The sequence below is a fragment of the Mytilus galloprovincialis genome, chromosome 11 (genome assembly GCF_965363235.1).
Source record: "Mytilus galloprovincialis chromosome 11, xbMytGall1.hap1.1, whole genome shotgun sequence".
In the NCBI taxonomy this organism is placed as follows: Eukaryota; Metazoa; Mollusca; class Bivalvia; order Mytilida; family Mytilidae; genus Mytilus; species Mytilus galloprovincialis.
In genome coordinates, this window is record NC_134848.1 from 84,070,385 (window position 1) to 84,089,017 (window position 18,633).

General features: G+C 31.4%; 1 protein-coding gene across 1 annotated transcript; it reads right to left on the reverse strand.

Annotated features, from left to right (window-relative positions):
- Positions 1–6,334: 6,334 nt before the first annotated feature.
- Positions 6,335–18,224, reverse strand: LOC143052931 (uncharacterized). Its single transcript, XM_076226098.1, has 7 exons — positions 18,146–18,224; positions 15,773–15,842; positions 14,807–15,115; positions 13,494–13,554; positions 11,606–11,703; positions 9,791–9,868; positions 6,335–7,827 (listed from the first exon to the last, which is right to left on the reverse strand). The coding sequence occupies exons 2-7, from the start codon at positions 15,822–15,824 to the stop codon at positions 7,058–7,060; spliced, it is 1,368 nt and encodes a 455-aa protein (XP_076082213.1). The 5' UTR covers positions 15,825–15,842; positions 18,146–18,224; the 3' UTR covers positions 6,335–7,057.
- Between the last annotated feature and the right edge of the window lie 409 nt (positions 18,225–18,633).

The window sequence follows — 18,633 nt, forward strand, 5'->3', positions numbered from 1 at the left end:
GAATAAATTTCGAATATCACGGCCAAGACCATGTGAAAATTTCCAACAAATATACGGCCTCTATGAACTATTTCTTAATAAAGGCATGGATTACACTAAACGAAACCATTCTTTTAATAAAGAAAGAAATCAACAAAAGATAACACTCTCGGAAATGTTTTTGTTCTTTGTTTTCTTCTATAATACTGGCACCTTTTACAACTGATTCAATATATTTGGTTTTGCTCATTGTTGAAGGATACATTTACATATAGTTTTAGACATACATTGTATTTAATGGGGACATTCAGGAATCGAGAAGAAACAGGTTGAACATATTAACTCCAAATGTTATAAATATTGCTTAGTGAAGGATGTATATTTGTGTTGACGACTGCATGCGAAAAACAACATTTCCCTATCGAAACACGAAAGAACCCTCCTCTGTTTTTTCAGGAAAGATCTGAAATGGATGGGATAACAGTATCTTCCTTCGCAATGGGTGTACATTTATGTCATTAGGATTCTGTAAGTTATTTGTCTCTTTAACGCGAGGTTTGGCTAGCCATAAAACCAGGTTCAACCCACCAGTTTGTTCTATAAATGTCCTGTACCAAGTTAGGAAAATGGTTGTTGTTATCTTCTTATTCGTTTCTATGTGTGTCGGTTCTTTTTTTTTTTTGTAGCACTTTAGTGTTTCTGTTGTTTCTTTGTTTTTCCGGTTTTTTAGTTAGTAACCCAGATTTCTTTTATCTCAATCAATGTGTTACTTTCGAACAGGGTATATATACTGTTGCCTTTATCTGCAATCACTCGACATTGTCTTTTTTTATAGTAATAAAAACATGAATAAATTAGAGAAGTTAACAAAAAATAACACCAGATAATTTTTGATCTGATTAAATTGCTGATATTAATTGTTATCACAAAACTATTCTTTGAAGTACAATATCTACAACATTTCATTGATACCATTACAAAACAATCAGTATGTAGATAGTTACTTCCATTGATAATTAACTTTCTCTTAATTACACAAAACTTTCAAACTCCATTGCATTTCTATTGATCGCAATATTAAAAAAACATGTTGTTTGATAAATTTCTATCAAATTTAATTATAAATCATAAAGTGTAAATCAATGTCGCGCAAATGTCAACTCTAAATACTAATTATATCATAAGTTAACCGATTACAGGGGGAACATGCATTTATGAAAAGGAAAGACGCTTTATGGAAATGGTCTCAATACAATGCAATATGTAGAAAAATGTCCTTACAGGAGATTCTGAGGGTATTTCGTTTATATTGCTGATATATAAATTGTTATCACAAACCTATTCTTTGAATTACAATATATACAACATTTCATTCAAACCATTGCAAAATAAGTAGCATACAGTATATATAGATAATAACTTCAATTGATAACTACATATCTCTTTATCATATAAAACTTTCAGACGCCATTGAATTTTTATTGAGCACATTATTGATAAAATAATTGTTTGATAAATGTACAACTAATTTAATTTGAAGCTTTAAAGTGTATATCAATTTTAATCACATGACAATTCTAAATACTAATTACGGTGGATTCATTTATTTTCGTGGACAACAATTTTCGTGGATGAAGGAAAAATTGGATGTTCGCGGACATTAAATTTCGTGGTTCTGCCGAAGTTATTCTTCAAGTCCTTGGAAAATTTGTCATTAGTTGAACATTTAAATTCGTGGTTCACCAGTGTTCATCTTTACCTACAAAATCCACGTAAATTGGTATCCAACGAATAATAAGGAATCCAAAGTAGAACACGTGTAAACAAAAAATGTATTAATGAAAAGGAATAATGGTAAACATATGTAAAAAATAATTTTACAGAAGAATGTGAGGATATTTCTTTTTTGTTCAATAATGTTATAATCACAAAGGAATTGAGTAATACTTGAAAGTACACATTAATGAAATTGAGCTATATAAAAAAATCTTGGATGTAAATAAAATTAAAAAAAAATGTGAATGAACATGTCAATGTAAAGGTATACACCTTTTTTCATGTGTTGGTATTCTATGTTTTAGTCATACTTGGGTTTGATTGCTGCCTAACATTGAGATACCTCTATCTAATTTTCAGTCTATAGAACTATAGAGTCGAGAATCTTAATTTACAGGTATTATGTTACAAAAACCTACAAATCAGAAAAACAAAAAATAAACATCAGCACAACACATGAAATAGCATACCAATCACAGAATTATAGTAGCTTATAATTATATACGTTTGGTAAAAAATATTCAGTAAAATATGGAATTTAAACGATGAAAACCATTAAAATACAGACACAGTCCTCTCATTTGTATAACAGTCACACATAGGTTCGCACTATTAACAATAATAATCCAGTAAGACCACTTTTTGGCCCCAAAATATAGCAGTTTTACAAAATTGTTAAAATGTAAACTTTTAGTTATTTATTGGACAGTAGAATGCTTCTGTTACATAAATATGGGCTGTTTTTGACAATACAATGCAGACATATCGGGTATTAGCACCATACAGTCATGCTAAATTACTAAAGTCATCACAATTCTAGCATTTTATTTAAATTTTAGACGGTTTTCGTGTAAAACGAAAGTAACCGCATTCGTGTTCATCCTTAACATTGAAATGTAAGTTGTATTTGATGATAATACAAAACATATATAAAGGTTGAGGATGAACACGAATGCGGCCACGTTCGTTGACAAAAAAAACTGAAAAGTGACATTTTTCGGCATATTTGATAGATTTTTCATATTTGAGCGTTGAAGTGGATCGTTTTTAATGACTAAATCTGTTAAAATCTTTCACATAAACTAATTTATTCAAATGAAATAGACACTTAAGTGTTTAAAAAGTGGTCAAAATTTTTCGTCAGATGAACCTGAATTTTGAGGCCAAAATCGGTCCTTTACCGGACCTACTCCTTTTGGGTTTTGATAGGAATCACTATTGAAAAACAATCAAAAAATAACAAGCAGATAGACAAAGCACATAAGCAAATGTGAAAGACAAGAATACATAAAGGAACAAACAACCAAACTATTCAAATAATATGAAAGTATTGCATTAAATTTATATAAAAAATGATAAACATGGAAGATGCATTTTCAATATAAGGGTAAAACAAAAAACTGTAAACTATGGAAAAAACAGCATGAAAATTACAATCAGTCAAAAACTACAATATTGACGATGTTACATGAATATTTATATAAAACTGAAACTCTTAAACATGATAAGAAACAACCCAACATATTTAATCAAATACTACTGCAAAATATGGTAAAATAGCATAAAAAAAGAACAATAAATATACAAAATAACCATCATACGTAGACAAAATGTTTAAAATATTGGAGTATGAAAATCATAATTTTGATAATTTGTAATTATGTAAATTTTTCATAACTGACAAGACAATTTGATAGCCTGAAAATAAGAATTAAGCAAAAACTGTGATTATAACAGATAAAGTACCAAACCAATATTGAGTCAAAAATGTAAAATGAAAAAGAAACACCATGAAAATCATCATAAGTCACAAATGTAAACTATGAAAGATACAGCACAATAATAAGAATAACAAAATCTATAAAAAAAAGGAAGATACAGAATAAACACTTTAATAGTAAAAGAAGAACTGATCAGACTACAATGGTCTGGTAGAAACATATTGTTTATTTAGAAAACACTGACATAATTAAAAGTTATGGTAGAGATAAAAAAAAACAATGTTTACCTACTATTGTACAGTCATTATAATAATAAGTTTTAGTTGTTCGCAAAACATTTCACAGAATATTTACATTTAACAAAACACAAACATAAGTTTCATGCACATAATATTTAGAGTGGTACTGTTGTATGTATTGGTATCAGCACACTGGTTTCATTACGCATCGACTTTGTCTCTACTGTTTATGGTGCAAAACACATAAAAAAATAATATTAGGTAAAGCTATGGGGTATGTGTCTTGTATACATGATAGCATTAGAACCAGAAGTAATGAATAACAGCATATATCAAACAGAGACAGAAGTAATGAGATAAATAGCAGTAAATATAAAACAAAGACAGAAGTAATGTGATGAATAGCAGTAAATATCAAACAGAGACAGAAGTAATGGGATGAATAGCAGTAGATATCAAACAGCGACAGATATAATAGGATGCATAGCAGTAGATATCAAACAGAGACAGAGGTAATGGGATGAATAGCAGTAGATATCAAACAGCGACAGAAGTAATATGATGAATAGCAGTATATATCAAACCGCGACAGAAGTAATAGGATGAATAGCAGTAGATATCAAACAGAAACAGAAGAAATAGGATGAATAGCAGTAGATATCAAACAGCGACAGAAGGAATTGGATGAATAGCAGTAGATATCAAACAGAGACAGAAGTAATAGGATGAATAGCAGTAGATATCAAACAGCGACAGAAGGAAAGGGATGAATAGCAGAAGATATCAAACAGCGACAGAAGTAATAGGATGAATAGCAGTAGATATCAAACAGCGACAGAAGGAATGGGATGAATAACAGTAGATAATAAACAGAGACAGAAGCAATGTGATGAATAGCAGTAGATATCAAACAGAGACAGACGTAATGGGATGAATAGCAGTAGATATCAAACAGAGACAGACGTAATGGGATGAATAGCAGTAGATATCAAACAGAGACAGAAGTAATAGGATGAATAGCAGTAGATATCAAACAGCGACAGAAGGAATGGGATGAATAACAGTAGATATCAAACACAGACAGAAGTAATGGGATGAATGGCAGTAGATATCAAACAGGGACAGAAGTAATGGGATGAATAGTAGTATATATCACACAAAGGCAGAAGTAATGGGATGACGCAGAAGATATAAAACAGAGACAGCAGTACTTGAAATAGCAATAGAAACAAAAACAAAATACTATGGAAGAAGATAACTAATACATTACAGCTTTTTCCTCATCCATTATATATTTTAATCAGTCACAACAAACCATTGATCAAAGATCAAGAATTACCGAGGAAATTGTGGCTCCTTCTTCATGTATTCTGTTAAGATCATGATGATAGATGTGTGTTTATTATCTGTTGCAATGTTTAAAGGGGATTTCCAATCTAGTCTACATATCTGTGTATCTGCTCCTTTATCTAACAACAAATGTACAATGTCCTCATGTCCTACTTCACATGCAAAAAATAATGGTGTTGTTCCATCTTCTTTTGACAGGTTCATGTCAGCCTTGTAGTCTATAAGACAACGGACAATATCTGTTCTACCCATAAAACAAGCAATGTGTAATGGTAAGGAACCAGCTACTACATCAAAGGCATAATCTACTGACTTCTTACTGACGTATCCTGTTACACGTGATGATGTATTCTTAACAAGACTATCAAATAAGATTTGTTTTGCTTTGTTTAATGTTATATCTGGGTGGTTATTATATATATCTGTCATAGACTGTTTACTATGGATACAGATATTACAATTAGCATTATTCTCTAACAGTAACTGTGTTATCTCAATGTGTCCATCCAGTGCACTGAAATATAAAGCATTACCTCCATCATATGTCTGGGCATTAACGTCTGGTTTATGTTTCAGTAATGGCTGGACAAGACTAGGACTGTTACTGATACTGATGTTATTGTTACATGGATCAGGATTCCTCTCTAACAGTAATCTAACTATATCAGTATGTCCTTCATGACTAGCCTGTATCAGAGGACTATAGCCATTCTTGTCAAATAAATTAACATCAGGATTCCTCTCTAACAGTAACTTTACTATATCAGTATGTCCGTTTTGACTTGCCTGTAACAGAGGACTTAAGCCATCCTTGTTACATAGATTAACATCAGGATTTCTCTGTAACAGTAACTTTACTATATTAGTATGTCCGTTTTGACTTGCCTGTAACAAAGGACTCAAGCCATTCTTGTTACATATATTAACATCAGGATTCCTCTCTAACAGTAACTTTACGATATCAGTATGTCCGTTTTGACTTGCCTGTAACAGAGGATTTAAGCCATCCTTGTTACATAGATTAACATCAGGATTCCTTTCTAGTAGTAATCTTACTATATCAGTATGTCCGTTTTGACTTGCCTGTAACAAAGGACTCAAGCCATTCTTGTTACATAGATTAACATCAGGATTCCTCTCTAACAGTAACTTTACGATATCAGTATGTCCTTCATAACTTGCCTGTAACAGAGGACTCACGCCATCATTGTTACATAGATCAACATTAGGATTCCTCTCTAACACTAACTGTACTATATCAGTATGCCCTTTATCACTAGCCATTAACAGAGGACTACAGCCATTCTTGTTAAATAGGTTAACATCAGGATTCCTCTCTAACAGTGACTTTACTATATCAGTATGCCCTTCCTGACTTGCCATCAACAGTCCACTTACCCCATCATCTCTACACTGATCCACATTCACATTATTACGTAACACCGACTGTACCATATCAGTATAACCATAATAACAAGTAAGTATCAGTGTAGTATTACCTGATCCACAGTTCTCCTTTGGTACCACTGTATCCTTGGTATTGACCAATGATACATTTTTTGGTTTCTTCAGTTGTTCTAATTTATCTAATAACTTTTGTCTAAATGATGCCACTTTCAAATTAGTGTTATTGAACACAACTGTCACTTTTCCTTCTGACCAGTCCTCTGTTAACCGTTGTAAATACGATTCTAAATGATCATCAGGTATTTCAATAACGAAATCTATGTTACATTTCTTGTCATCTGGTGATTTCTGCCAAATAAAACGTTGACGTACTAAATCACTATCACCATGATCTATTAAACACCCTATCATTTTCTGACCAAAGTAATGAACGAGAAAATCAAACAATTTATCATGTAGAGTTCTATAAATACCATTCTGTTTACAGATAAATGTGCCATCTAAAGTATCAAGTGCTTTCTTTAGTTTTGCCTTTGATGTACTTCTGTTGATATTACACGCATCACATGTGTCTTCTATGATTTGTCATTGTGCATCTGTCACTTTACCCTCGAACCATTTCTCATTTAGCTGATTATTAAAGAGAACACATAAAGCAAGACCACATATTTTATAGTTCCCTTCGTCCCCATGCTCACTTAATGTGTCTAGTTCACTTCTATAGAAACCAAAAGGACTTTTGAAAAATTCTTTTATGTCCACATTTCTGTTTTTATGATATAAAGAACATAAGAGTGGAAAAAAATCCGTGTTAAAAGAAACAACATCAATATATTGCATGCTTGTAGCAGTATAAATTTTTGCTATATTTTTTTTCTCGTTGGATGTCAGACATAAATCATCTGATACTAAATTACATTCACATGATTTAAAAGGTGATAATATATTAAACTTATCATCCTTGTAGACTTGTAACCTACATGATACAATTATCTTACAACACTTGTCTGCAATAATTGTGTTTATCACAGGTAACAGTTGTTTCCAGTTCTCAATCTGTTGTTGGTTGGCAGTAAAATTTCCACAAATATCATCTACTATGAAAACTGTCTGTTTACCTGGTTGATAGTAATCTCTGATGTCAATTGGAGAGTACACTGGAATTATTTTAAACCCTTTTTTCTGGAAAAGAAGTGCTACATGTCTACTGATAAAAGTTTTCCCAACTCCTGACGGGCCAGTTACAGTCAAACAACTGTTGTTTTGTAAACATTTGATGACGTATTGACTGGCTCTTGTAGACACAAACATCTTATCTTTCTTTTTCCAGTCTGCTATTCGTTCTTGTAACTGATCTGGAAAAGTATATATGTGGCGCAAATTCAAATTCAACACTTGGCTATTTATCATTTGTATATGAAATATGTAATATCGTTTTGAAACGGACTCTAAATAGGTAATTTTACAAGGTTTTTTTTGTCTTTATATGACCTGTTATGCCTTTTTATACACTACTGGTTTTAATTATTGTTGAAAGCGGGATGGTGGCATGCATTAGTCATGTAAGGGTCATGAAAATACACGACATAGTGGTTAGTAATGCACCGTCATACAAAATGTCAAGTATCATTCGCAAAGTTCTTGACGTGGTCGTCCAAAAGTTTCAACCATGCAAGTTTTGATTGATTGATTGGTTGATAGTTGGCTGTAGTCTAAATGCGCCTGTGACACGTTGAGTCACTATCAAGTGCATCTTGTTCACAAACTGCAGTGTGTGAATGTATCATAAGACTGCAAATTCCGGTAAATGTCTACGAGCGCACTTTGGTTTAGAAAGTGAAAAAAATTTTCAATTCAAAATATAGAACATAGGCATTCTATTCGTATGTTACAATTAGAAGCTATGTCAATAATGTAAACAACTTCAGATAAGATACTTATGATATTCTAAATTAGCAATCTAGTACTGATTGTATTACACCTCAGCCATCTTAAATTGAATAATTTGTGCATGAACCAACTTATATTGATTATACTTTATTTAAGCCATCTGAATTAATGTATTGAGCACTCAGATTGTATTTTTCTTGTGGCATCTGATAATTGTTTGTACAGTACATGCGCTATACCGATTATACTGTACATAAGCCAGCATAATTTGATTATATTGAACATGAGACGTATGCAACTGCTAATGATTTTTCACTAGAGCCATCTGATACTTATTATATTGAACATGAGCCATCAGGGTTTATTAGATTTATATCATATAAACTTGAAAACTACAATTAGCTTTCGTGAAACCTTTTAGAATTATTGCACCCTAGGTAGCATTTTTCTTATTGTGAAAGGACTGATTGTCAATAGTGTGTGCTGTTTTTTCGCTTGTGTATGTTCGAAGTCATCGAGTTTATAGCTGCACTGTAAAACTATTTTTTTAAAAGTGTGTTTCAGAGGAATGATGTAATGTCTGGTGTGTGTTCATGTTAAACTTGTTTCCCTAATACAAGTTGTGTTTCCCAACTGTGTCATTTGTTGCAGATATTTTTTGTTTGATTGCCTTTTAAAGGGGCACTAGCTGTCAAATTCAAAACATTTTTCCAAACTATCAAAAGTGTGAAATAAACAGTTTACAGAGCATAGGGTCAATAATATGTAGTTTCGTTTCGTGTATTTAAGTCTAGACTTCCTCTTATTAAATATCGAGTTGACTTCAGTTGACCATATAAGCGATGAAAACATAAATATACTAATGATTAGATATAAATAGATTAAGCCAAAACGTGCAGTTGGATTTTTATAGGTCTGTTTAAATTTATTTTATAGATTTAAAATATATGTTTCTCATCGTTTTTACATATAAAAGAAATATTTTTAGTGGGTCGAATCAGTCATCAAATAGGTAACCTTTGTTTCACTTTCAATGTTGACATTCCTTTCCTTTAAATAAACAGTACACGTACAATTCATGCGTTGTCAATCTATAGTTACGGGGTTAAATTGAAGTTCACATGAATACGAATTTAATGAGATCGACATATTCACTTGCAAGTGCCATTCTTTATCAATATTATTTAGCTTAATTTTACAAAATTAAACCATCTTGGCTGCTAAAAGAGAGTTATTATTTCACTATTTCACTTTTGTTATTGATTGAACAAAAACAAATCATACTTTAGATGCTTATACATCTCGTAGCTAGTGCCCATTTAAAGAAGAGTCAGAGTATTTGAGATTGAATGAATCGATGTACCATCTAGTATTGTTGGTGACTATTGCTATCCGTTTAATTCGTTCTTTATAAACATTGCAGTTTACCTCTTATATTCTTTGGAACGTGATGGTTTTTGTATGTTTTTACTAATTTCTCTGTTAGCTCTAAGTTCTCCTCTCTTTCTGAAATAAAAACAATATTTTTTTTCATATGATGTCATGCAATTACATTTGATGTTTGCCAATCAATAGCATGATGTTTTCCATTTTAATTATATTAGACATGTATAATTAATAGCAGATATTTAATACTGGTTATAGTCTACATATGATATCTGGTACCGACTGTTTTGTACATTGTATACCTGATATGGATCATATTTTACATCAGACATCTGATTCGAACTATATTTTACATTATATACTACTTGTATACAAATTGATTGTATTTAACATCATACATCTGATACTGTTTGTATTCTTTATCAGATATCAGATACTGGTTATATTATATATGTAGGACTCTAAAGTACGATGGGGACGCTAAAGTACGATGGTCAAGCTAAAGTGCGATGGTCTGCGCTAAAGTGCGATGCCTCTATACGCTAAAGTGCGATTGTCGCGAAAGTAAAGACGTAATAAACGTACTATGGATTATGACGTGAACAGTCGTTTATACAAACACAAAAATGAACATGCTGTAAGAAAATTGTAGAATATTTGATAAACAACTTAAAGTGCATAATCCTTTATCTTGTTTCTATTAGAAGCTAACGGCTACATTAAAATCATTGTTTATGTTGCAGTTTACTTTGTTGTCCCTGTTTAAATCGATTTTATTGAAAAGTAAAGTCGGTGAAATAAAGGTACATTTTTTCATGCGTAAATCATATAATGTCCGCTAAAACATTAGTTTGTACATGTTATTTGTACTCACTGCGAAAAACATGAAAAAGGAGAAAGCTCGGTAATCATTGCATTTCCCTCTCATTTAAATTAATAATTTTTTAAACAAATAAATGTCACACAATAAACGAATTTCGAATTTGTAATTAACAATGACGACTTTTAGGGGGGATGTTCACGTTAGTGATAGACTGTGTGAACGGCTGCAAAAAGATTATTTATTAACATCCGTGTTGCTTAAAGTTTTCAGCCCTTTAACATTAATTACCCTTTTGATCCATTTCACTTCAGCGTGATATTTAATCGTACTTAAGCAAACAAACAACCATCGCACTTTAACGTGATACACAATCGTACTTTAACGTGATACACAATCATACTTTGGCGTTATAAACAATCGTACTTTAGCGTAGACCATCGCACTTTAAAGTCCTACATAAATACGAAATCTATTACTGATTATATTTTCATGAGCCATCCAATGCTGATTATAGTTAACACGGGCCATTTATTTATATTATATTTACGTGCGTAATATGATACTGATTATAAGTATATGAGCAATACAATACCGACTAGATGACCAATGCAAGAATATTAGTAATAAACAGCAGTTATCATACATCTACCCTAAGACAATAACAATCAAAACCAAGGAGTTAACAAAGCCTAAAAAACCAAAGGACATTAACTTCATATAAATAGTTATAAATAATAAACAAGAAACAATATATTCACTGACAAAATATATGGTATAATGGTCTCAACTTTTGTATATGCATTTTAGTATAAGATAAAAAAAAGTATGAAGGAATGTACTTTAAAATTTCATTTTTTTATTTTTATTTAGCAACAGATCGCACAGATTGAAGAATGAAATTGCATGAATTTTTATTGGTCTTGGTAAAAATATTTTACAGGTAGACATTAGGAATAAACCAATTTCATTAATCTGCCCAATATGATATATTTAAACCAATATTGTGTCACATATACATGATACAGATGGGATACCTTCACTTGTGTTTCTTTTGATTCGTCGTTTCCAAAAATAAATGGCAACTACCACTGACACTGACAATAATACAATAGCTCCAGTTATTAAAGCAGCTCTGAAATAATAAAAAAAAGAGATCGTAAATACTATATAATTTAAAGTTTAAAAACACCTGTAGTGATTATCTCGTTTTGTTTTAAAAAGCAAGTGCACAATGAGTGAGTTATACATTTTCTTATTCTTAAAGAAATTGTTTCGTGAATGGAAATTGATGAGAATTAAGTTAAATGGCCCCTTTCAGAATAAAAGCTGTATTATGATGCCAAAAGTACTCAAATGAATGTACAACACAAATCTGAAATACATTTCAATGTGACAGGTGAAGCTTTGTAACTCTTAAGTGGAGTGTCATATGATTCGTCCCAATAATAGATAAACATTATGAACATATTTATCTAAGCATACTCTAATCTATATGGTGCATGTAGTAAGTTTGCACTATTAGAACACATGCCTTCAATATAAAATTTATCAAATATCTACAAATCAAAAATTAAACCAAACAACACATGTTTAGTGTTCATCAATCGTAAAAAACAGTGTACCCTTTAAGTAAATTGATCGAAGACAATAGCAGTTGGTGAGCGATATGAGAAAAAAATGTCATTAAGTATGATTGTATAGACCCATAACTTTAAAATTATAACTAGGTAATTTTTCTTTTTGTCTTTAAGAAGGTTCTGCATGAATTCTGCTACATACAAGTACAAAAACAAATCGGCCAGTAGGATTTCCAAATTAACCTTTTGAATGACAACCGTCTGTAGAAATATCAATCCTCCAAACTCAACAACAATATTGTCGATCCAAAAGTCCAGCAGATTGATAGTTTCATTTTCAGTTTATATTTTCTGGTAGAATCAGTGTGGTTCGTCTCAATATTTCAATGAATAGCAGATGCCGTCTAATACATTGTTTTTTTGTATTTTTAAATATATTGATAACATAAGTAGTGGACTTATTTATGATGAGATTGATACTTTCTTTTTTATATTACTGACCACAAAATTGTATACCACCTTATCTTTGCAATGCATTTCTGCTAATTATTCTAAGGACAACTGTTTAACTCTAATTAAATGGGAATGATATAAAATACCCTTTTAAATCGTAAACTCAACATCATGTTGACTGAACTTAGATATTTAGGTACTTGAAAAAAATATGGTCCGATTCAATGTCCTGTCGTCGTGGTGTTAAGTGTGATGATGCATATCACTTCGTTTTTAATGTCCTGAGTATTGTTATATAATATTCAAACTACTAGTATCTAATAATCCGATCTGGTTACAAAACAAATGCCACTAAATAGGAATGGTTTAGTCTAAAATGATTCTTCACTAACTAATGATGCAAACGGAAGATTTTTGTCTGTTCATTTTTTCCAGTATACATAAATTTAACAACAATATCCTGTCTACGCACCACTCAATTAAAGAACACTGTAAGTAATACTATGTTTATCACGTTAAAAAGATCAACTGTAATAAAAATAGAGTAAAACTCATTACTTTCAAACTCCCTCGGTGGTATCGTGTTCGCTTCGAGTGCGGGAGGACGTGGGGTTGAAAAGTGTATGTGTTGCTTCTCCGCCAAGCAAGCGGGATCAAGGGGTAAGAGCAAATAAATAATGATTGACTCGAAATCAGAATATTGTGTCGGGGTAATGTGTCATGTCTTCCTGCGAAATGTTATTTGGAGAGCTAGAACGTTAAAACCCCGGTTCAGGTTGTCGATATAGTTCAAAGCTGGGTAAATATTCATATTACATAAAAATGTTATTGTCCTGAATATGCCCTTGGATCTTAGGCAACCATCAATTATTATAACCATCATCCTACTTACATTTCAATTTCAGATAATTTACTGGTACCAGTTGGGACATTGGATTGTGTAGTACTTATCGCTGAAATTAAATAATGTATAACATGCTTACATGAGTCAGTAAATATCGGATTCTACATAGTACTTCACCTGGAATTATGCTTCACAAATTTTAATATATTTATCATCAAATCAACCTTAAATAATAATCATTTTAAGATAACCGCTCCAAAGTATCTATCTTTTCAAGATCCTCATTCTCCTACACATTTCCACATCCTCTTACAAGGTTTGAGCCCTACAGTGATGAAAGTTCGTCCAGAAAAGCGCTATAGATCAAGGACATACATAAATTGTTATTTTCATTTTTATAACATTAACTTACAGAAAAGATTTTGAAACTTGTCAATTTTATGAAGCATCAAAGCAGCAATGTTTGTTCTGACAATTGCAACAAAATAGAGATGATTTCAATGTTAAGGTTTCAAATACGTCGGTTTTTATCGTTCCTAATGGAGGTAACTCGATAAAAGTGCCTCGGACACATGAAATGTATAACGTTTTGTTTTAATGTTTACAGCACTGGGTCGATACCTCTTTTGGTCGACAATCAGTTCCCGAAGGTATCATCAGATCAGTAGTCAGTTTCCCGATACCAGAATGATTCATAATAAACCTGTCTGAAATAGTCCGTTTATAAATTTGGAAAATGTATGAAACTTAGAATTCATTTTCCAATGTTGATCATTGTTAAGGTTATTATGCATCCTTGTCATTCTGATATTCTTTTCAGAACATTCGTGGGGAAGCTAATTTCAGAAAAGGGCTTCGGAAGCTTGGAATTTATAACATGTTTTTTTACAGTTTTAGTAGAAACCTTTTCATGCTTCAATGCAGCCTCTTTTTTCACAAAGAACTTCATCGTACACAAAGAACTATTGATTCCAAATAGCATTTCATTTATTAATCATGTTCATTGGGTTGCTTTCTCTTCGATTTTAATCCAGAATTGTTTCAATTAACTTTAATTGTCTTGTTTTAAGATGTAATTAGGTTGCTGTCTCATTGGCATACACTCCAAGTACAATGTATGTTCAAATAAACTTTGGGTGTCTTGTTTTAGACGTCGTTGGGATGTCTCAATGACATAAATTCCACATTTTTTTCAACTAACTTTGAGTGTTTTTTTTAAATGTCATTCGGTTGCTGTCTTATTTGAATTTGAAAGATAAATAATTATTTGCTTTAGTGATGTTTATCTCTATTTCTTTTTCGTACATACTTATTTGTTCTCATAATTGTCAATACAATATATATTGAGTGTGTGTACTTACAGGTGAAAACGTCCTCTTCCAGAAGAATCTTTCTTTCCCCTATAGTTGCACCATACACACAGGAATACGACACATTTAGATCATTTTTAGTCAGATTTTTTATAACTAAGGTGTATCCATCCTTTATAACCTTTCCATCATACTTTTTATTGGATATTTTTGTTTTGACATCTATAAACAGTGTCTGTTGTACAGTAGTCCATCTATCCCAACCAGAATATTTGGGACAGCAGTTTAAAACATTGCAAAATAATGTCACATTTTGTCCATATTCTGTGATCTTTTCAACAACAGTCCATTCCAATACACCTTAAAAAATGTAATTGATTCCCCGTGTAATTTTACATGGTTTACGCGTTCTTTGCATTACACATTAATATAGATACGCACTATATTAAACCAGGAAAAATAATATGGGAACAAGTACTATGTTATAATACTGACTATTTTTTTCTGTAAATGTTTGCTATTGACAAAATGTGTTTCATATGTATATGACAGTGCATCATAAGCCTCTAAAGGCTGGTTGGTATACATATACATGTTAATTGACTGCTTATGTTAACAAATGTAATATATTGCATTTCATTTATATGTACCAAGTTGTACTTTAAAATAAACATATCTATCTATAAACCATTGTGTATATTTGAATATATTACAGAATAGCATACATCAATGTCTGTATGACAAGCATTTTATTTATCACTTGCAATTGATTATCTTAGAAACAGGGCTGATCAAACACAGTTTGTTAGCAACGTAAAGTATTGACCCTTTTCTAATATGCAGATCATACCTTACCACAAATAATAATAAATGAACAAAAGCCTTTTTTTTATTCCTCTATCCATATCATACACTTGTATATATGTGATGAATTGTAGCATTTTGGGCCAAAACGTGATAAAAAATTATGTAAATTAAAGTCCTAAATACCTGAATATGTAATAAACTTTTACTTACCTTGTGTAATAAGACAGTTAATCAGAATCAGCAATGGCAGCAAACACTTCATATCCCAAAATTGTCTGCACTACAAAAAATGTGTTTATTGATAGTGAACAGAATGATCTGTACTATATTATTAAACTTAAGGGCTTACTTTCAAACTGGCATAAGTATTTCATATATTTAAAAATGTTCCAATAAATTTTGCTCAAAATAAATAACATTAAAACAAATTGTTATATCAAAACTGTCTGTTAAAATTGTCTTTAAAGACTTAAAAATACGGACAAGATCAAACTTAATAGACGTTAATATTTAAGTCTTGAAAGTGACGATAGGCCAAACATGGTTTAGCAACTGAAAATCATTCAATTTTTCTATCTATTTTATATCAAACTTGGTGGCAAAATTTTTTGTATTTGGATGGCTGTTATAATTGACCATTTTCAGATTAATTTAAAAAAAAAACAATTGACGGATGAGTTCAGATACTGTCAGAAGCAAAATGTATGAATTCAATCAGGCACCAATTAGGGAATTGTCTTGTAAGATAACCAATCTGCAATCAAAACATGATCAGCTTTCAACCAAATTATGATCATCCTGCAATCGTATCAGGATCATTAATCAATCAAGAAATGCACATCCTGTAATACAATCATGACAATTTTTCAATAGAATATTGACCTGCAAGCAAATCACAACCGTCCTCTATCAAATCATGGCTATTCTTTGATTTACTCATTAAAAGGGAGGCGAAAGATACCAAAGGAACAGGCAAACTCGTAGATCGAAAATTAACTGACAACGGCATGGCTACAAATGAAACAGACAAAAGAGTACACAAGCCACATCATAGCTTACTAAAGACATTTTAATATCCTGTTATTTAATCATTACCGTCCAGCAATCAATTCAAGACCATAAAGCAATCGAATCTTGCTAGCAGCATTTTGCAATAAAGTCAAGGCCATCCGGCAATATATTCTTGATTATCCTCTAATTGAAATAAAGATGTGGTTTGAATGCATTGTCCTCATGAAAGGCTTGTATTATCAAATAACTAATTTTGCTTGAACATAGATCATAGATTTTCAGAAGTTTGATTATCAGTTTGTATTTTCTGTATTGTATTACCTGTAGTGTCAGGAAATCATTTCATCATGCATCATTCATATGTTAAAAATTACTTATTGTTTTGTCCGATATCTTTATATGTATTTTGATAGTCTGATGAATAATGAATACTTCCATTAATAATCGACATTATATGCCATACGAATGGTATACCTCTTATTGTTTTTTGTTATACCCGTTTTTTAAAATATCATTGTATCACAACTGACAATGATAGCATTACTTCGATTGTGAATACAGCTTCGAAAACAAAGAATACAAAGGTTGTTAAACGTGTTTGTGGAAAACAGTAATGCAATTGAACTGTTACCACAGCTAATTTGTAATTTGACTGTCGCAAATCCAGGCTGTGCATACAGTCATGTTATATTTGAGACTTAAAGTCTTACTGCAGGTAACTATTTGAAAGTGAATATTTTAGATCAATAGAAACTCATTATAGATTTCAGGATTGATTTTTCTATTTACGCCAGACGCGCGTTGCATGTACAAAAGACTCATCAGTGACGCTCGAATAAAAACATGTTAAAAAGCCAAACAAATGTTAAATAGGTCAAAGTATAATTACAGTTCATGTCTTACTGCATGTATCAGTCGGAGTGTGTATCTTTTAGATCACTGGCTTACTCTATATTTACAGTATGAGCCAGGTTGTATTTATTTAAACGACAGTCCTTCGAATTGTTCAGGTTTATCTCATTAGCAAGTATGTTACTTGAATATTGTAGAGTTTAATGGAAACAAAGCGAAACTAGGCTTAGTTTCAGTAGTTACACTTAAACAAACACAAGCACTGCTTATATGTCACATTTACATAAGACACGTGACTCGATCATTCAAAGGTTGACTTCTTTGTTAGATGGACATTTAAAATTGGATTTAAATGTTTTACCTTTTAAAGTTATTTTTAGCCACGCACTCGTATATAAAACATGTAAACAACGACGACTGCCAATTCTAAAATTAGATTGTATATAAAGAAAAACTCTGATGTTACAAAACAGTAAACGTACAAGTTCCCCCCATTTTATTTTGAATGCTTTAAATTGATTTAAAGAATATAAAATAACTAAGGACGTGACTATATGGCAAATTAGCAGTGACAGTAGTCTCATATCGTACTCGTTCGTTTATTTCTATATATAAAGAAAAAAGATAAGAAGAACACAAAGTACGACCAATGGCGAATCTGGATCTAGATCTTTCAAAATGGAAAAATAAAGGCTACTGGACTTAAGACAAAATCCTTACCTTCAACAGTTGAAAACGTCTTCTTCATTGAAAACAAAATCTATTTATATTTGACTGACTGATGTCAAGTCGAGGCATTTAAACATACGGGTATTTAATGTGTGCAAGTGTAATTGAATCAAATAAGAGGTCTTCAAGTGCATGATCATAAAAAATGACAGCAGGTAGATACGTTATGTTTTTTAACATATATCATGTATAAGTAATATTAAAATGCTTTATTAGTAAAAGAGAAGGATATAACGCATTTTAGTTCAGGTAGTCCCGTTAATATTAGAAACAAGGGGATGCGGTCATTACAACGGGTATTGTGATTATCGGTGAACACATGTGTATTCTGACAAATTTTAGACACAACAAAAGGTTAGAACCTTTCTTTTTTTAGGATATCGATATTTTATAATACTTTTGGAGATTGCTTCGTATATTATACCATATTTTTGTTGAATTCCCTGGCAATAACCTCACAGGACTTGTATAAATTATTA

Bases quoted from the DNA above. Each gene is read 5' to 3' on its own strand.
- LOC143052931 (XM_076226098.1), bottom strand. From the start codon at position 15,824: ATGAAGTGTTTGCTGCCATTGCTGATTCTGATTAACTGTCTTATTACA. The intron at 13,555-14,806 runs GTAAGTACACAC...ATTTAATTTCAG, and splicing joins GGAAGAGGACGTTTTCACCT to CGATAAGTACTACACAATCC. The intron at 9,869-11,605 runs GTATCCCATCTG...TTTTTATTTCAG, and splicing joins CAAAAGAAACACAAGTGAAG to AAAGAGAGGAGAACTTAGAG.